This window comes from Acanthochromis polyacanthus, chromosome 4 (assembly GCF_021347895.1).
Source record: "Acanthochromis polyacanthus isolate Apoly-LR-REF ecotype Palm Island chromosome 4, KAUST_Apoly_ChrSc, whole genome shotgun sequence".
NCBI classification, from domain to species: domain Eukaryota; kingdom Metazoa; phylum Chordata; class Actinopteri; family Pomacentridae; genus Acanthochromis; species Acanthochromis polyacanthus.
This window is the reverse complement of record NC_067116.1, coordinates 20,384,461-20,405,914: the sequence shown is the minus strand read 5'-3', so window position 1 is coordinate 20,405,914 and position 21,454 is coordinate 20,384,461. Positions and strand designations below refer to the sequence as shown.

General features: G+C 38.7%; 1 protein-coding gene across 3 annotated transcripts in view; it reads left to right on the top strand.

Moving 5' to 3' along the window:
• Nucleotides 1-21,454, top strand: part of pde4ba (phosphodiesterase 4B, cAMP-specific a) — a 219,614-nt gene that overhangs the window by 138,985 nt on the left and 59,175 nt on the right. For all 3 annotated transcript variants that reach the window (XM_022199765.2, XM_022199766.2, XM_022199767.2), the window contains 4 exons: nucleotides 13,299-13,493; nucleotides 16,297-16,333; nucleotides 16,619-16,689; nucleotides 20,344-20,396. In XM_022199765.2, coding sequence (XP_022055457.1) covers nucleotides 13,299-13,493; nucleotides 16,297-16,333; nucleotides 16,619-16,689; nucleotides 20,344-20,396 — 356 coding nt within the window. The remainder of the gene's footprint in view (nucleotides 1-13,298; nucleotides 13,494-16,296; nucleotides 16,334-16,618; nucleotides 16,690-20,343; nucleotides 20,397-21,454) is intronic.

The following is a 21,454-nucleotide window of genomic DNA, read 5'->3' as shown; positions in this document are numbered from 1 at the left end:
AAGCAGTGGGTGAAAGTAGAGCTTGTTTATATGGTTCCCAGTAGCTTCCAACCTCAGGGTCCTGCCCCTCGGTCACAAGATTAGTCTGGGGAGCTGAGAGGAGATTTTTTTGTATTTTTGTTATTTCATTCTAAATGACATGTTGTCCTCTTTTGACCTGGAAGAATTATTTAAATGGAAACATGTGAGATGTTTTAACTCCATCTCCCAGTAATTAAGTTCTTATGCAACTGAACTACGTTGAAAGAAGCGTCATTTCATTTTGAAAGAAGCAAATTTTCCAAAATGGCATGTACTAGGAAAAGGCCTTTAATTTGAAAGCAGCGTAAAATTCCACATAAGGCAACAGGAGGGGAGGATGGAGGCATAAGTCCCCAACAGAACCTTCATTATTCTTAAAATTAAGTTGTGTGTTGTTGTTTTTTTTTTTTTTTACTAATTGTTTACTTTGGCTCAGTTTAGACACCAAAAGTACATAATTAGGGGAGGTGAAATGGCACACTTTAGCTGACACGTTAAGGCCCCAAAATTACTTTCAGGAGTGACTTTGAGTTCAAATATGACCCTTTCAGAGCATCTTGTTGGCTTCCTTCCATCAAATGTATGACTGGTTGGCTGGAAAAGGAGCATCAGTGAAATGATAGAAACATGGGGAAAAAAATATATTGATCAGAAATATATTTGTGTGTGCTTGAGAATGCAGTTTAGTTGTATAGTAATGGATTTATTTTATTTTATTGGAATCAGGACTAAATGTAGAGTCTAAATCTAAAATGAAACTGTAAAATGCTGCAAAAAAAAACAAACAAATATCCCTCTAGAATGTAATGTAAAGAGACAGCGGGGAATATACAAATCTGTGATTAAATCCAGCACTTAAATAACTTTCTACCTCTATTGCCTGTCAGAACCTCAATACACAACATCTGTCTGAAATAATTTGCTTCATTTGATTGAAATTCATGACTTAAACTGAGCTGTAGTTCCTGCACACGGTTCAGTAAGGAGGAGTGAGGAGCTGTGACTGTGGGCAGCCTGACTTTATACAGACCAGGGAAAGTAATGGAAAAGAGATGCTACGCTGCAATTTACCAGCCCAGGAATGTTTTTAAAGAAACAACCTGCTACATTTCTCTCTTCTTCTTCCTGTTTTTCACTTTGTCTCTGCTGTCGGTTTCATCTCTTATCATCTTTGTATTCCACCAGACAATCCCTGCAAAAGTGCATTTCAGTTCAGATGCGTCCATCACTCTCTGCCACCTCTCTGCCATAAATAATCTGTCACGTCACACATCCACCAGACATAAACACTCACACATGCACCGTGGTTGCCTGTAAACTCTGTTCCTTCATCATCGCACCGTCGGCCGGTGCTGCTTTGTGTTTTCCTCATTTCCTCATAAGGGTTGTGTATTTAGACTGTAAATGATTCTGAATGAGAGCAGCTGCCACATGACTTTGTACCTAAATGTGCATGTATAATTATGATTACGTTAGCGGCCTCATTTCTATTAATAAGTCCTGTATCCAGTTGGAATCCTGAATTTTTTCTTTTTTTGGCACAGATGACAAAAGCCCACCGATTCTCAGTGTGGTTTTAGAGTGTATTTTTATAAATGAAAGGTTAGGACCAACAGTGGGTTATGGGCATATTTCTAATGCTGCATGTTTTTATTTGTGTGCTATTGTGTGCAGGGCTAGAGAATAGATTGTTCATTTAGTAATGAAAATATTACAGAAATCATCAGACTTGACAATGAATACTTTCATTGTGGGTCAGTGGGGAAAATCCACTATAGGCTGGAAGCAACACAGTTTTGTATAAAATGAGTGTTTATGTTTTATTTATAACTGTGGATTAAGGGAGCTTCATCAGATATGTAAGTGGACATCAGAGTCACCACATGGGCCTGGGTTTCCTGTGTTTTCCCCAGAAAATATCTGATGCCAGTAGAGATTGCACAGAGAAACGTGCACATCTAGTAAAGACGCCTTAAGTTCAAACTCGGGCTGAACAATCAATCAGTTATGGAGTTGCAGGTGGAATGATTGCAATTAGCAAATTGCAATTTTAGGACATAGGGTAGAGTAGTAATGATTTCACGAACTTTTTTTGTTGCATTTTAATGGCATCTCATGTGGTATTGCTCCATCACATGTTTTAAATCTATTGCAAAGTGAATAATGAGCTTAAAGCTTGACTTTAAGAAATTATATCGCAAATCAAATCTGTCTAAAGGTGGATATTGTTCCCAAACCCATAGCCCTACTGCAAACTGTCTGGTTATTGTGAATGGATGGATGGATGAATGATTAAATGAATGTTAATTGGTTATTCCACATTGACAGGCTGCCAACACTCTTTAGGGCCACGTGAATAAAAGAATGTAGATGTGATGTGGACATTATATAATGGGACTACTGATGAAATCCTGCATCATAGATAAGATCTGTAAATGTATTCTATCTATATATTTTAGGTTTTTTGATGAAAATTAAAGAACACTTGTGGAAATAATTCCATACAGATGTTAGAATGCAAGGCAAGGTTGTGCACTGTTTAAAGTAAAGCAGAAGTTAAGCTGCAATAAAATAAACAGGTTGTGTGTCAGTTTAACTGTTAATGTTCAGATTGCTTTGTGTCAACGATCACAAGATGACTGACCTTCAACATTTTGATTTCTTGAGTCTCGGGCTCTTTGCTCCTGTAGAATTGCTTAAGTTTGTGTGTTGGGAAATGTCTGCTTCAGCATGTGCATGTTTGGACTAGCTCGGGTAATTATCCTATTTTTAGGTATTTCTGCTGCTCATGTAAGGAGATCTTTGGAACATAAAATTCAATTTCTATTTTGGCTCGGACTGATGGGATCACTCAGTCATCTCATCAGTCCTTCTGGGGCATGTCAGAGCTCTGGCACATTTCACTGAACAGAAAGGTCTATTTAGGATCCTCCCCCTGGTCCCAGCACCGTTTCCCCCCTTCAGTCTGCAACACTTTACAGGCCAATCGCTGAGTAACATAACAAGATCCAATTCAAGTGTGAGTGGAAAAAATAATATTTAAACCTTGGCTAACAGTGGGACAAACAGGAGGTGTTACCATAGCACCTCTGTTTGCACAAGCCGACAGACAAATGGTCACTGGTTTCCCTTCACCATAACACACAGGAAGGAAGAGATTAATTCAAAGTTTAAGAATGCTTTCTTTCCCAGTCGATGACACTCAGTGCCTCTGCTTTACTGAGCAAAGCGAGTATTCGTTTTGTCTTAACATTCAGCAGCAAAATAAAGCTGCAGTTGCTTTTTCTTTGAATTTAAGTTGTAGGACCATTTTAAAGTTGTAGATAAAATTCCACTAATCACACATGAATGACAAATGAGCTTGAACTTAATTGAAAGTGAGTAGCAGACATGTGTGCAATCATTGTTCTGTCAGCACTTCAATATGTCTGTAAATGCTGTGTAACAACGACTTTTAGGTATTAACTCACACATATAGATGTCTGTTGTCCTGTTCCAGTCATGAACCTTTGCATGCTGGAATGTATTCACAGAATCTATTTGAAACTCTTCTGACATTTTCTGGCTTCTGTGACAAACTGGCTTTATTGGCTTATGTCTTTTACAAGGCTTATTGTAATCTCTGTTTCTTTGGATTGAATATGTAGCACAGTTTGAGTACTAGCAGTTTGAGGATAAGTTTGATTAAAAGTAAGTAGTTCACAGCCTTTCACCTTTGTATCATCAGTTGTTAACCCTCCTGTTGTCTTCATTTACGGGCACCAAAAAACAGTTTCCCTGTCTGACAAGATTTCAGAAAATTTGCAAAACCTTAAGGAAGAAAATTCCAATAATTTCTTAGAAGTTTTATTTTAAAAAAATCCCCCAAATTTGGCAAGAAAATTCTTGTGAATATTTTCAAAAAAACGAGGAACAATCTTCGAAAAAATGCTAAAAATATCTAAAATGATTACATATATATATCAATAAAACTTCTAATATTTTCTTTAATAACATTCATGTAAAAATCAACCAAAATCCAGCGAAATTAGCTGGATTTTGGTTGATTTTTTTTTGAGAGTGTTCTTAAGAAACATTTTGAACATTTCTTTTTTCCACCAAAAAATATTCAAAGATTTCCCAAAAATGTTGAAAATATGAACATTAGAAGTTTCACAGTGAAATTTATTTTTTCCCCCACATTTTCAAACTTTAAACCGGGTCAATTTTGACCTGCAGGACAACATGAACGTTAAATAGTTAAAAGTTACCTTGAAATGCAGCACAACGTGGACTTTTAGGTTTTAAGTTTCACAAATAGAAGTCTTTTTCCTGCGAACCATATAACTGTTGCATACTGGAATGCATTTAGAATCTCTCTGAAATTATGCTGACATTTTCTGACTTTATTGGGAAGCAACTATTCAGTAAAATTGTAATATATTAGAAATGTAATAACCACAGAAAAGGCAATATTGGCCTGTTTATTTCATGGTTTTATAGGAATCATCTTACAAATGATGGCGGTTTAGTTTGAAGTCGTGTCTTGAAAATGGCTGAAGTGGCCATAAGCACTCTAACAACGCTGTATCAAAAGGAAATGTAACAGAAAAAGTATCAAACCAGAACATATTTTCTGGCTTATTTCATACAAAATGATTCCCTGAGAAAGCAACCAGCAGATGAGTGGAAACAGTTGCAGTCATCATATTTCCTCAGATTATTCCTCAGAATCCATCCTAGGAGTGCTGCATCCCACAGAGTGTGAACCGGTACACCTGCAGACACATGACTCAGCAAACAGGATACTGATTTGCCCGACTCTGCCAGTAAATGACAGTCAGTCTGCTGGATGGTCAGCATTGTCTCAGAGCTGGAAGTGGAGTCATTTCCTAGGAAGAAAAGCACGACTGGTCCGCTCGTCTTTATCGTGTCCTCTGAGTGTTTGAGTGCGTTTTATTACTGTTTATAGTAGCAGCACTTTGTTTTGGATTCCACTGAGTTGAAATGAAGCTCAGCAGGTTATGATCTCAATCATGTTAGTCTGCATCATGGAGAGCCTGTTTTGTCAGACTGAGCTGGTACCACAACAATGAACAATTTACTGCTGGTTCCTGGTAACCAGTGATATATTTTACACAGACTGGGCTTTGTTTACTGGTTTGGGTAGTCTTTGTTGTCCCATTTAAGGCCTGTGAGTTGACTTTAAGTACGCAATATTTTTTTTGAAAACCTTGAAAACTTTTCAAGAAAAACTTTTTGGCTCAGTACAAATTTTAAATTCAAAATATTTCCAGAACTTAATGGTTTGACTTCCAAGTACATCTCTGACAAGTTCACTGACTGCAGTACAGGATTTTCCCAGAACAAGTGGTGAACTTGTAACCGTACCAAGAATAACATGGTAAAAATTTTTATAGCTGTTTTAATACCGTGATTTGCTATGCTGGCTTTTTATATGACTTGTAACACATGATCCTTGTTTGTTTTCTAATGCTGGCAGTTTTTTTTTTAAATGTGCAATGCATTTAAAAAAAAAAAAAAGATCCTTTCAAAAAAAATGTCCTTGTCGTCACTGTTTCCTGTTCACTGTTTCGTTTCTCAGGCTTATGGTCGGTTGGTATATGTTACTCATGAAAACGACAGCCCCAAGCTTTTGGTTTCACTTTACAACTATCATGTGTTGAACTTGATGTCTAAAAGATATCTGGAATAATCTCACTCTGATACACATTGAATAGTATCTCCTGGTTTATGTATGTCTGATGTTTTTTGCTTCCTTCTTATATTCTTTATTCCTGTGTGTTTGCTTCACATTTAAAGGCCAGGCAAAACAAGTTTATTTACACGCTGTTCAGGGAAATAAATAATGACACAATAATAATGTAAAGGTAATGTGAATGACACTGAATTTACATGTAGCGAAACACTTGATCAGGCATTTTTTAATGGTTTAAAGGCTGCTACTCATTACTTTATTAGTAGTTAATAAATCGTTTATAGATTCTTTTATAAGCAATTACACTGAGAACCACAATTTATTTGCTATGACTACAAGTTGGATTATGTCTGAAAATTGTGATTTGAAATTAATTCTATAATAAAAAGAAAAGAAAAACTCTTCTATTAAACTAATCAAATTTAGTTAAAGCACATCAAGGCAACTAAACAGGCAGAAATGACCAGTTTCTCACAAGTCTCTGATCATAAATGAATGATGAACTTAAAGAGAATTTTTCTTCACAAATACAAGAACTGATTGAAAAAGTCCCCAAACTTTGTTTTTTCTTTATAATTACAATTAAAATGTGTTATTTTTGCCAGAAAAAGCATCTCATATAATCACAACAAGCAAAAGAAAACCTCTGCCTGCCAGTCTAGTGTTGTGCATCTGGTGTGAACCTGCAGCAGAGGTGAATGAAAGTCCACAAAAAAACATAAACTGTGAGAAAACTTCTGTCGTCTTTTCAGCTAGCCCATCAGTCAGTTGGTGTGCTCATCAGTTAGACAGTTGCAGCTGGATCATGGGAAAGGAATGTGGTGTCATCTTAGCAATTCATTCTGGGGTCAGAGGGAGCACTTCCTGATTGCTTTAGTGAAACAGAACACTGCAAACATGCCAGATTAACCCTATACCATAATGACATAAAGACGGTAATTAGTGAGAAAACATGTTCACTATCAAGAAAATACCAAGAATCTGTCTCTCTTTGGAGGGTTACAGACGTTCCACAGACCAAAATCTATGCAACTGCGCGTCACAAAAGCCCAGTGACGCTTTGATCCTTTTAATTCCTGGTCACACCTTGTCAGATTCCTTGAAGTCATTCTAGTTTGACTGATTATTTCCCATCTACCAAGGAAGCTCATGATTGGAATAAAGTGTCTGGACTGTGGTGGTCTTGATCTCTGAACTGTTTGGATAAACAGTCTCTGAGCCGAAGGCCTGATTCTGCAGAGCGAGGATTGTGACTTTGCATTTTTAAAGTTGTATGCGTGTATATGTGGTTGACGGGCACGATTCGAGTGCTGATGTCGACTTTGTTCAGGATGTGGACTTCAAAGAGAAAGCATGGGTGACTGGTATAAGACTGGTTTCCCAGAGAGCAATATTAATCCTCTAAACCATGAGGATACCCCTTGCCATAGAAAAGGACCTTTGTTCCAGAGGCATGTCTCTGTGTTGTTTATTGAAGGCTAAATTCTTGGATATCCCTTCTTTGTCCTCTTAAATAGACCAGTGTAAAACCACAGCTTTAAGATAAATAGACTTACTTTTTGGCTTCCAATCATCACTTGAGAAAACAATTGCAGAGCTGTTAGAGAACCCTGCTTTTGTTTAGCTTAGTTTTCAACCATAGCTGAAAATATGTAACAAATTACGCCAGCTTTACGGTCTACTTGGTAGCTTTTCCGAGTTTTTATTCTGTAAATGGAGCTGTAGAAGGAGATGCAGTGGAAAGTTTAGATAAAATATTAACCTGGACTTTTGATCTAGTTTGATCCAGAAGGTCAGCCGCAATCTTTTAATCTCAAATAGTTAAGCATATTTATTTTCCTAACAAGTCTCTTGGAAGAGGAGTTGGAGTCAGCGCTACCTGGGGACCAACGAGACTCAAACTTTGGCATCACTCAAGCAAGCGGCCACAAGAGAGTCATAAGATAGAGTTAAAATGTTGTTTTTTTCCTAGAAAATCATTCAGTCCTTAAATGTCAGTGTTCATGTGACTTTAGAGCTGCTTTGTAAACTGAACTAACTAATTTTTTAGGATATATAAAGAGAAGAATGTGTAACTACAACAATTCAGTAAAGTAAATTAGGAAATGAATAAAAATCAAGCTACTGAAAGTACAGAACAAATAAAACCTGATAATATTTAAGAGTTAAGAAATATTATGTGAAATAATCTGCTAGACAAACATATCGCAGCCTAAAGTTAAACAAAAATACTTTGTTATATAGATAAGTTTTAGCTCATGATTGAAGTCAACAGATGTGTATACATAGTATATATCAGATTATATAATTGTAAATTGAATGTATTTAATGCAGTTGCCCAACAAAACAACCCATTTTACGATGTCTCAATAGGTAGTATATTCTAGAAACCATATAAATAAACTGGTTTGCAGTTTTGCTGTATTTGACATTCAGGATGTCAAATACCGGGCTGGATGTCTTTAGAGCACCTGTTCACGTTGACCACACCTTCTCCTTCCTTTGCATTTCATTTACACAAAAAGTGGTGTACATGAGAGCCGACACTGGAAAGAGTAATAAAAAAATCCAACTACAACCATTAGCCCACACTAGCACTGCACAGTACACTGAATGGCTGGAATGAGTCGTCGTAAAGTTGAGAATGTTATATTCTCTTGACCTGTCTGTCCTTGGGTCTGATCCATTTGCTCCAGTCTGGCCCATGCATGTAACAGTTTCAGTGGGAGGGACTCACATTCACCAGTATGCATAACAACACACACGTGCAGTTGAAACACAGAACAGAGAAGCTCTGATTATGAGTGTTATTTCATTATCTGCTGTGGACACCATTAATCCATGTTATATTTACAGAGCAGGTAGTTGCTTCTGCTCTAGTAATGACAAATTTTTATTCAACGTGTCGCATAGTCAGACCCTTTAAATTAAAACACTAACATGCCCTCACATGCTCACTCAGGTTATATTGGCTCCATTCATAATAGCTGTAAAAAAATATAATTTTTTCAAAGACTAGCTTAGACAATTAAAGCTTCACATCAGTTTCAAATAAACATTTGAACACATTTTTTGCAGCAAAGGCACATCTGGGGCGCGTCGTTTCACAGCACCAAACACTGTTTCTGTGCACTACATATGTAGACTGGAAAACTGGAATGAAATTTATGAATTCGTAGCTTCAACCCTGCCACATTTAATCACTCTTGAAAAGTCAGTAACATCAGTACATCAGACAACAATGATTTTCAGTAGACTGAACTTACATACATTAAAAACAGGGTCAGCGTTGAGACTTTGTTTCTTAATTTTGCATAACCTAAGACAAAGAACTCTGAAACAAAGACCTCTGATACAAAGGACTCTTAAACTTAAATTTGTGAGGTAAATCTTCCATAACACATTGACCATCTTTGTTGATGACTGTGACAGAGTTGTTCACGTTTTTCCTTTCGCTGGGTTTCTCGTAACAGCGCTGTCATCACACCTGTACACCGGCTGTGGAACATTGAACTGTAAAAACGTGACACGTGGCTGAGACTAAGGAAGGATCAGCGAGGAAATGATGAACACATGAACAATATAAGAGTTGTGACAGAACTCCAGCTCTCTGAGAGTCCAGCTAGTTAAAACATGAAATGTGCTACAGTTTTGTGGTAACAGTACTTTGAGTATTTGCCGGTTTCAATCAGCCACTGGGGACATTTTTCTGCAGAATGAATCTTTTCCTAATAGTGCTTTTGTTTCGTTTTGCATGTGTAACTTTCTATTGTATTTGTGTACTTGTGCATTGCAGCATTGACACTTTTCCTCAAGCAGAGGGTCTTAATACCAGCACTGACCATGTCTGCTTTGAGTTTCAAGCTATCTTGTTCCATTTCTCTCCTGTATCTCACCTGACTCCATCCACTGCATGTAGGTGTGAGTTCTCTAAGAGCAGGTTTGGCACAAAAAGATACAGCCTGATGGGTTTTTGCTGAGCCAGCTGAAAGCCTTGTCGAACAGATGGGTCTTGAAAGCATTTGTTGGCCATGTGGAAATGCCAGCCTTTTGAATTTGCCTTGCTGCTCTATCTAATCTTCACCCACCGTTAGTGTGAAACTCTCTATCTTTTCTTGGAAGAGAGGAAAAGAGTGGACAGTTGTGAGGTCTGGTTGAGTAAACTCGGCTGTGCTGGCTCCAGAATTAGTTGTCTCTGCACGTGATTACAACACACAAAGCAATGGATTGACCTCAGGGCTGAGCATTCAATGCATGATAGTGCAGGCATGCATGTGTATGCATGTACACTGTTCATTTGCTTTCTTTACTGTTACTTCTTTTCTTTTAATCTTTCCTTCTCTTCATTTACAGTATGTCAGTGCATCATTGTGACATGTTCAGAAGCAGAAAATTGAACATAGAAATTATATAGAGAAAATACTAGCACGTGTCGAACACTTCTTTCTTGCTTGCTTGCTTCGGGGCAATGGAGAGATTCAGCGTTGATACTATACACATAATGATGCATACATAACAAGAAAAGTACTCAGAGAGCAGCACTCTGGCAAGGCTGCATTTCTGATGGCTGAAATCTTGAAAAAATGTGTGGTAGAAATCACAACAACATAGAATGTGACCATTTAATATTGATATACCCACAAACAAAATGACCTTGAGCTGAGCACAGGCATGTTTTATGCACGTGTACGTAATGTAAGGATACCAAACCACATGACCTAAATATGTGGCAAGAATTGATGGGACTCAGAAACACCCCCACAATTTAGTCAATTGTTTCTTGTGTCATTTCCGATGGGAAAAATCCTGATAAGTCCGCCTCGGTCAATTTGTAGTAGGATCACAATCGTGATCGTCAGCACGCAGCTGACATAGTGTTCACTTGCCGTCATAGTTACAGTGACGCTGTGGCACTATCTTGCAATGATACAGAAATCTTTAACAAATCTGTGGATCCAGACTATAAGCTGCATCACTGCCAAAATCTAATGAATTGGTCATTTCTGACCTGCCCTGAAAATTTCATCCAAATCCGTTATTCCACTTGTTAGTAATGACAGACAGACAAACCAACACCGATCGTCACGTAACTCCACTGAGGCTCCACCTTCTTGCCAGAGTAAATACATATACATTTATATATTTTTTATTGCCTTGCCTCAGTATTTCCGATACTCTCTGTTTTGCTTGAGTCTGACCATCACATCCCCACACAATATAAATCCCACTATCACTGATACCTAGTGACTGACTGTATTTGTGCACCTAAGTACGGTAGTACATTAAGCTTCCTCTTATTTCAATTTTTTATCACTAACTCATTTAAGGTTTTTTTTGTGTGTGCGTGTGTCAGTGGGTATTCCACTTATTTAATGTCAACACAGTTTGCTGTGTCAGGCAGGTGAGACCAGGCAGTACAGCAGCTTAACACCTTTATAGTACCTGCATTTTACAGCTTCTCACTCTTCTCTGGTCCAGAAGTGTGTGTTGAGTTGTAGCTTCTCTCTTTCTCTAGAACTCTCCAAACTTCATAAAAATCTAGCTTTTGACATAAGGTGAAAGGTATTACATTATCCATCTGAAAGTGGGGTTTTGCCCTCTCACCACTGGGAGAAGCCTCAGATTTTCAAAGCAAACACTACAGGCTCTTATAAGGAGATCCTGTTTTTGTTGTAGATGCTCCTTAGCTTTGGATCAGACATCCTACAACTACTCCTCTGTAACCTATTTTCTTTGGCTCTAATCTCGATCTAATTGTTTGAGGCTGACTTTGTCCATTTTGAGGATTTAGTTGATAGTCTTGTGTCATTTACATCCTGTTTGTCTCCCTGCTGGTTTATCTACTGTGTAGAAATGCTGCACATCTGAAATTTTGAAAAATGCTAGACACGTTAAGTTTACTCATACTGAATTTTGAATTTTCCTTGGAGAAGCATTTTTTGCTCTGATATCACACATGTAGTAATATTTGTTTGGACCTAGATGCCCATCATTTGTGTAAATTAAAAGACAGCTCCTTTGCCTTTCAAGTCTCACTTTCTCTGGGGATAAAAAACACAAGAACCTTTACCCTTTCAGTCCTACAAACCTAGCGTAGAATTGATAAAGTACATGTCTGGTAGGAAATAACATCAACATAAAGCAGTAAATCTTTATTCATTGGAGGAAAAGCCTCTTTCAAAGCTCTTTATCATAGTTTAATGTAGGAACACTGTTGCAGCTGCAGAAAGTTTAACATCTTTACAGCGTCTGGTCATTCTGTCCTCTGGAAAACCTTCTTCCCTCCATGAACCGAAGCGTTGTACATTCCAGATTTCATTATAATAAACAGAGGAGGGGCTGCATTGGAGCAGTGATACAAAAGATATACACAATATAGCTTTGTGACCTTTTGTACACAAACAGTATAAATCTTTCAGAGTTCTCAGTGAGTAGAGTTTGTAGTGTAACCAGCACCCCTTCTGCTGGTGTGTGTTTACCATACAGAAGGAGCAGTGATGGCGGGACAAAGTCATGAAAGAAACCGACTCACAGAAAGTCAAACTACAGTGGAAAAGTCAAGAAAGTAAATGTCACAAGCAGACCGGTTGTTTGGAAAGGGTCTTTGAAGAAACCCGTCTTTGTGATGATGGTGTCCACACACTAACTCCTCCCTCTCAGTGACGTTTCAGTAACACCCACCTCCTCCTTCCATTCATTCCTCCACTTCCTCCATCTCACAAGAGCCTCACTCTCACTTCTTCTTGCCGGTGAATGAAGGCTGTCCACTCTAGTATGCTCTTTGTTGCCAGGCTGTGTCAGATCTTTTTATGTGCACTCCCCTTCAAAAGTATTGAAACAGTGAGGCCAATAAACTGAAACATTAGGGTTTGACATCAAACAATGAATATGAGAGAAGAGATCAGCATGTCAGCTCTTATTTCCAGGTATTTACATCTGAATTTGACACACAGCTTAGAACATAGCACCTTTTGTTTGAACCCACACGTTTTTCATGTCAGCAAAAAACGTGACTGACAGGTGTGTTTTGTTGCCCTGGTGTGTCCTCTTACATTGATTATTCAAACAATAAGCAGCGCTCAATGTCTATGTTCAGTTTCAGATTTGGGTGAGCGTATGTGTGCGTGTTTGTCTACATAATTATGTGAGAGTGTGTGACTGCAGCTCATCTGATAAGAGGATGTCGACTTGCTAAAGAACTCCTCTTCCCCTTTCTAGATGCTTAATCATTCAAACCTAATCAAGTCCACAGATTGCTTCATGATGACAACAAAAGATAATCAGAATAAGAATGAGCTGAAATTACATAAAGGCCGCTTAGCGTATAGATTGACCTCTGAGTTTAGTTTTGTTGCTTAGGGCCTTATTTGGATGTTTGAATTCCAAAACCGACTCCATAAAATGCTCTACTATGTAAATTTGAGTCTAATTCTACTTACTTTTTTGAGGGTTTGATCTTAAATCTGGCTGCAATGTTGTCGTATCTATAAAATAAACTCTGCTTTATTGCTTTACTTTTCTCACGACTGAAACAAAGTTCTAATAATATATTGACCTCGTTGGGTTTATGTGCTTTCAGTTTTGATGTGGAGAATGGCCCGTCTGCCAGCTGCAGCCCTCTGGACCCCCAGGCCTCCCCCGGCTCGGGTCTGGTCCTCCACACCAACTTCCCTGGTCATAACCAGCGCAGAGAGTCCTTCCTCTATCGCTCCGACAGTGAATATGATCTGTCACCCAAGTCCATGTCACGAAACTCCTCCATCGCCTCCGAACTGTAAGTAGAAACGACTGCAAATAAGCACATTAAGGCCACGTAGCAAACGCACTTACATGCCAGCGTTAAGCACACGCACACAGATAGAGAATTAGACTGCAAGCAGGGTTACACATGAAAACAGATAATTGCAATTAAAATGTGAATCTTAACAGCAACTCAATACCTTGATCACTACGGAACCCCTGAGGATCCCATCTGGTGCAAATCAAAGTTTTTTTCTATTTTAACATTCCCATATGGTGTGTTTACAGTGGGGGAAAATAAGTATTGAACGCGTCAACTTTCTTCTCATCACATTTATTTCCAAAGATGCAATTCAAACAAAATTTCTACCAGACATTGATATTAACTCAAATACTCCACACATGAAAAGAAATCATGACATTCAAGTCCATGAATAATGATAATGTGGAATTAAGTACAATAACACAGGAAAAAAGTATTGAACACACCATGGAAAGGCTGTATACTTTGGCAAGGAAATGCACTATACCACCTGAAATCTGTCAATAATTATTACTTGAACTTCCAATTAGTGCAAACCAACATCAGCTGGGCTAGAGCAAATTGATGGTCCTGTAAAAAAAGGTCGTTTTTTCACCAAGCGGTTAAATACGACACACCTCATGATGGGTAAAGGCAAAGAGTTCTCTGAAGACATTCGCAACCTGATTGTTGCTCAGCATCAGAATGGAACTGGTTACAGACTGATATCAAAGCACCTGAATATTCCAGTCAGCACCGTTGGGGCCATTATTCGCAAGTGGAAGAAGCACCACCTTACCATCAACAGGCCACGCACAGGAGCTCCTTGCAAGATTTCTGACCAGGGAGTCACAAAGATAGTCAGACTAGTACTCAACGAGCCAAGGACCACCCTGAAAGTGCTCCAGAAAGACTTGGAGGCAGCAGGTACAATTGTTAGAGAAAACGATAGGCAATGCACTCCACCGCCATGGCCTCTATGGACGCTCAGCCTGCAAGACTCCATTCCTCAAGAAAAGGCATGTTGAAGCTCGTTTAAAGTTTGCTAAACAGCATCTTGACAAGCCTGTAGAATACTGGGAGAATGTTGTCTGGTCAGATGAGACCAAAATTGAACTTTTCAGCTGTCATACTACATACCATGTTTGGAGGAGAAATGGCACTGCACATCACCCAAAAAACACTGTACCAACAGTGAAGTTTGGAGGTGGAAGCATCATGGCATGGGGTTGTTTCTCATCTCATGGTATCGGCAAACTTCATATAATTGACGGAGCAATGAATGGAGCCATGTATCGGGAAATTCTTGATATGAATCTGCTGCCATCCACCAGGATGATGAAGATGAGACCTTCCAGCAGGTCCAGCAGCACGATCCAAAGCACACGGCAAAGTTGACTCTCAAATGGTTTCAAAAAAGAAAATCAATCTGTTAGAATGGCCTAGTCAATCACCTGACTTAAATCCAATTGAACATTTGTGGAAAGAACTAAAGAAAAGGGTTCACCAGAGGGCACCAAAGAATATTCAAGATTTACAGACAATCTGTGCAGAGGAATGGGCCAAAATGACACCCGAGCAGTGTGGGCGATTAGTTAAAACATACAAGAAGCGTCTGGAAGCTGTCATTGCAAACAAAGGCTTCTCCACCAAGTATTAGATGAGTCTCAGTTAGCGTGTTCAATACTTTTTTCCTGTGTTATCGCACTTAATTCCACATAATCATTATTTATGGACCTGAATGTTGTGATTTCTTTTCATGTGTGGATTATTTGAGTTAATATCAATGTCTGGTAGAAATTTTGTTTGAATTGCATCTTTGGAAATAAATGTGATGAGAAAAAAAGTTGATGAGTTCAATATTTATTTTCCCCACTGTATATGCTAGAAGACAAATCACCAGTGATGTAAGCTGTCAGCATAGATTATTTAATGAATACAAACCTCTAAATGTGAAACTTTGATACACGGAGGCGTGTTTTTTAGGGGTTACTTCTGTATTGAAATGCACATACAGAGGAACTTGCAGAGTTCCAAAACTAGAACTAGAAAGAAATCAATTCAGACAACTGTTTGAATTTAACTGCTCAAAATTGAGCAACCAGATATTCTGACGAAAATGAACTTACATTTATTCAGCTGCTGCTATGTGTCAGTTATTTGCTTCCATACTGTACAAGTACAAAACAACATATTGTATGTGCTCTTTTTTTTTAAATTCTGCCAAAAGTTGGAAGTTAAAATTTAAATCATTTTTAGTCATACTGAATTATGAGCTGCCCATCATTTAAAAGCTTAAGCATGAAGTGGTAGCAGATTTTACTCATATTGATGGCCACAATTCTCTGCTGCTGTTCACTGTTAAAGTGCTAATAAACTGCCCGGCAGCAGAGTTTCTCTCAATGGATGCTCTGTAATGGGGTTAGGCTGAGTTTTAAGGATTTCCTGTATGACCACTGCATGACTCCAGACATTGCATAACATGACAATAACTGGAAACCCACAGATGAGTAATTCAGTCTCCTGCCTCGGCTCAGGTTAGTCTCACTGCAAACGCTCCTGTTTTTGACCCGTGACCATCCCATCCCATTTCGACTCTCCCTCCTCTGACTCCTTCCTTCTCAGTTAATTATAGTAATAAAGCTGCTTGGGTCACGGTAATCACTGCTTATTGTTAGCAGTTTTCCTTTTCTACCTCGACCAAGCAAAGAGAACACATATGCATATAACCTTAATGCAACAGAAACCAGGCACTTGGTGAATATTGTATGTTGAGTATGATTCTAACTATATTGTCTTTGTTGTGTGTTTGTAGACATGGCGATGACCTGATCGTAACGCCTTTTGCTCAGGTAAATATCTGTTTGTCTGTTACTCAAAATGCTCCTCAGCCTCTTAGAAAGCCTGTCCTATATTAACCCAAAATGTTTCTTAAGCAGTGAGGTTGTCAGCACTGATTAAATATGTTTTCAAAATATTAATATCCAAGTACAGACTTTAAATGAGCATGCAGTGTGTAAAAGTAGTTACTCACTGAGATTCTGTGCACTACAGCCAGACAAAACAACACAAAATGAAACTATAAGTCAATTAAGTTCAAGGAATGCCACTGATTATCTCTCCCCCTGCTTGTTTAGGTTCTGGCAAGCCTTCGAAGTGTAAGGAATAACTTCACTGTACTGACCAATGTCCAGTGTGCCTCCAACAAGTAAGTTTTTCTAACTCAAAACAAACAGTGAGACATATTTTTGTGCCTTTTTTTACTTGAGTAGTTACTTCTGTGATCAGCTCTAAGTTCATATTTACACGTGAAAAGACAGCATTCGAAAAATACATCACAAAATGACACCACAAGAAGTGCTATAAATGAGGCAGGAGTCCACTTAAATACTCTTTAAGTTCATTTTTGCATTCTCTGATTAGTGCAAAATGCATCAGAAATGACTCATCCTCTACATGCTTCTCTCAAAAATAATTATAGCCTTTAGAAAATCAGGTCAAATGTTTCAGGATGCACGCTGCATTTCCGTCAGTTGGTCACAAGGTGGAGGTGTTGAGCTGTACGCTGGCTGAGACGTGCCCTCTGACATCACAGCTGTTTCCACCAGTCACAGCTAAAGTAGTGCAGCAAACAAACACACAACATGCCATGTGAAAATACACAAAAACACACAGCCTCAGCAGAGTTTTAATATTTTACAATGGGAAATTCATAAAAGAAACTGAGTCTAACTTTGCAATAAAAGTGGGATTGCATTTTGAAAATCCTTCAGTTCTCTTTTGCATCTTGAGAAAGAAAATAATTTCCGACTTGAAATGCTCCTCTATAAGGAAATGCTGTGTTGTGGTGACACACAATGCAAAAACACATTCATAAATACTGACACAGATGAATTGATATGAATTTAAAATATTTGTTGGACCTACTGCCTTTATTGTGCACTGCATCATATCCACTATTTGTCTTCTGTACAATTTTCTTTTATTGTCTCTCTTCCAAACTAGACTTTTTTTTTCATACTGATACACATGTAGTCTGTAGTTCTACAAAAATAAGGCTCTGTGTTTTCCACAAGTCGAACAAAAGCAGCACAGTTGTTTAAAGCTCCAGCAGCAGTCACCTTCAGCATCATCACTCCCAGCGGAGGTGTGACTGCCGATCTAGATGTGCTGGAAATATGTATGTAGGCCACCGTTCCCTCTGTTCTGCTCTACAATGGCTCATGTGTGAATATGTATCAGTCTCTAAAGATGCTAAGAGCCCTCTGCTCTACCGCAGGCTATGCTAACACTCAGCTGGCCGTATTGACAACCTGAAGCCTGTCTGACCTACATTCAGCTTTGACGTCTCCACATAGACAAGAGCGGACGCTGACGCACACTCGTCTACACACACACTGACCAACATGTCCTGAACTAATTCCACACACGAGATCAGGCAGACGATCAACCAGTCCCCGCTGAAAGGACATTTATCGACGCCGTCAGCTGCTACTCTTCCTCACAAACGCCAGACACACACATGAACAATCTTTTGTCCCCTCAGATGTCACGCTTTCACTTCAGCTATTCTGATTGTGCTTTCAAGGGACACGTTAACAGGACAGAGACCAGTGCCACACAGCACAATTAACCATTTATAGTCAAAGCTAGTCTACAATACCTGTGAATGCCCAACAAGAAAACACATGCAGAGCCTCAGAATAGGTTTGGAGTTTTTCACGTTTTATTTTCTGATACTCAAAATTGAAGATGCTGGGACATTTTTTTTTGCTTTTACAGTAAATCTATTTCTGTTGATCAGTGTCAAAAAAGCCACATTAATCATTGCTACCAAGAATATTTCTACAGACACTGTAGAGTACTGCTAAACAGTGCATTTAGGTGTGCTGTAAGGACACTCATTTTAAGATCACACACGTTTTAGGGTGACTGGATGGATTTGCACACGTGATGCTGTGGAACAAGCTTGGAACAGAGAGATCACAAATGGCCAACGCGTAATGAGCATGTTTAAACAAATATACACAACTAAATGCTAATGGAGGAGGCTGGAGAGAAGCATGAAATTATTTTACTGAAATTAGTGAGGATGCAGATCTCTGTGTTGGTGTTTGCAGATAAGTGAGCATCATGTGTTTGTGAGAATTTATTTTTGTTGAGAAAAGCTGTAGAACATGTGACCATTATTGCAAAAACAAACTAATAGAATCTGCTCAATAAAACTGATTTAACAATCGGTTTGTTTGGGTAGTTTTTACTCCATGTTTTGAGGGAAGAAAATGTCAATTTGACAGGTTTTACACCCTAAGAAAATGTGGCAAATTCTACATAATACATTTCACAGCAAACCACAATATAATAATATATCATGATTAATATTAACAGCCTCTAAAAGCAGCAACTACTTAAGCAGTCATTTTGATCATACAAATCAAAATTTAAGTTTGCCATCAACCCAACTATCCGCTGCATTAATGGTTTCACAGCTAATTTGCTAATCTAACCCAAACGCAAACAAAACCCAATATAAGGTAACATCTGACAAAAAATAGTTTTCTGTCCAGATGAACACAGTCGAGGGAATATTTCAGGAGTTTTGTTAAAGGAATAATAATAACGGTAATAACTGTAAGAATAACAACATTAGTAATGTTAGCCCAGTACTTCGCCAAGGCTGCTCAGTCGTATCATTTCTAACGGATGGAATCTTTAAAAAAATTTGTGGATCCAAACTATAAGCTGCATCACGTATACTTGAGTGTGTTTTGCATGTGTACATTACATACGGATACTGAATCACGTGACTGAAATATGGCAGCTGATTTAGTGTTCACTTGTAGTCATAGCTACTGTGACATTGTGTCGCTATATCGCACCGATACCGTAATCTTTAACAAATCCGTGGATCCAGACTATAAGTCGCATCACTGCCAAAATCTAATCACTTGGTCCAAAGGTCATTTATGACCTTTAATGAAAATTTCATCCAAATCTCTTTGTCTGTTTTTGAGTAATGTTGCTAACAGACAGACAGACAGGCAAACCAACATGGATCATCACACAACTCCATCGCGTTCCTTGGCATAGTAATGAACACATTAACTGCAAATATAATGGAACTACATCGAACAAGCCAGTGTGACAGAACATGTTTCACATTTTAGCTAACGTACATAAACTTTGTTAATACAAATTCTTAACTTCCTGTATTTAATTATTTTTCCCAACTCATCAGTGTGACTAAATAAACATTTCTCATTGAGGAAACTTTAGCTTTGCTTGAAAAACTGACACACTTAGGATCATTTCAATATCTTGGAGTGTAGTTAATTATAGTTTTTATGTTGCAGAATTGCAGAAATGGGTAGAATTTCCCCTTAAGTGTATATTTCAGTTAATATACTGAAGAAATCTCGAATGGATTTTTATGCGTTGTATTAATTGTGCTCCAAAATCCTGTTTTTCGGTACAATTTCTGTGACTTTCTGCACTACTGCAAGGGAATAAAAGGTGCAAAATAACTTGTGACTACCTTTTTGATTCCTTTTCACAAAAACAGTTTTAGCATGAGCTGACACTTGTTTGGTTGAAAAATCAGTTTGATTCTCAGCAAGTCTCACAAATCTATCAACGAGCACGAGTTCGCTAATTTGGGGAGAATATATGCTGAAGTGTTTCTTTCCTGGCCACAGTGACTTTCTGAAGTCTCCATTCTTTAAAAAAGGCCAGTGTTTCCCCTCGTTTCCAATCTCTGAGCCGAGACAGAAACAAAAGTCAAACTTTGCGGAAATCTGTCTGCTAAAACTCTCACATTATTGTATCATCTTTCTTTCTCTCTGTGTTTCTTTGGTTCTTCCAGAAGGTCTCCTGCAGCAACAACTCAGCCTCCGATCACCAGAGTCTGCCTCCCAGGTAAGAAGCTCACAGAAATTGTCCTGCTACGTGTCTGACTTCATCAACAACCTTATCTGATTTTTCTGCCACCGCTTGTCGTCGTTCTCATTTTTCTGTCCTCCACCCTCCCTCATCTCGTCCCGTTCTCATGAATTCGCCTACGTGACGACTTTCGCTTTTTTTCACCATCTGTCTCCAGCTCCGGCGTTGTAGCCCAGACTATTTTGTCATCGAGCTCATTAACCTTGTTCAAACACAATTAAAGAGGCGGCTCAGACAAACGCCAATGAACATGCAGACAAGTGTGACCTATTAATAACGGCAAACCTCCCTTTCCTTCTTTCATCACGTGTGTGTGTTTCTGTACAGTAGTGTGTGTGTGTGTGTGTGTGTGTGTGTGTGTGTGTGTGTGTGTGTGTGTGTGTGTGTGTGTGTGTGTGTGTGTGTGTGTGTGTGTGTGTGTGTGTGTGTGTGTGTGTGTGTGTGTGTGTGTGTGTGTGTGTGTGTGTGTGTGTGCGCGTGTGCACGTCTAGGCCAGCAAGAGGCAGTGTGTGTGTGTGCAAGCAGAGATGACTTCATGAGCACTATGCAGTGTCTAACAGAGTGTGTTTGTGTGCAGTTTGTGTATTGCTTCCGAGTATGTTTTTGTTTGTGTGATACTAAGATCTGTGTCCACTTGCACAGCTGAGAGATACAAGTTTAAAAAGCATTTTTGCACATCCCGCATGTGCACGTGTCTCCTTGGAGTGAAAAGGAATAGAGGTTTTATCTGCGTAGCCGTATCTAAAATGGAATTCAGGCACTCAAGTCACTTTTAATGCCTGTTTTATTGTTATTTTTATTTCTGACATCAGGCTCCTTATTCCCGGTGTGGATGAAAATGTCACAGACAGATCTTTGTCAGACAGAGTTAGTACATTTCTGATACAAGTGCTGCTTTTGTAGTATCACCAGGGCTTCTGACTGACATTTACACTGAGTGCACTCATGATTTTTCTTCATTTCATCCACAAAACTTTGGAGCAGAATTCTACACTTTGAGCATTACGTCCCCATACTCATTATGTACGCAAACA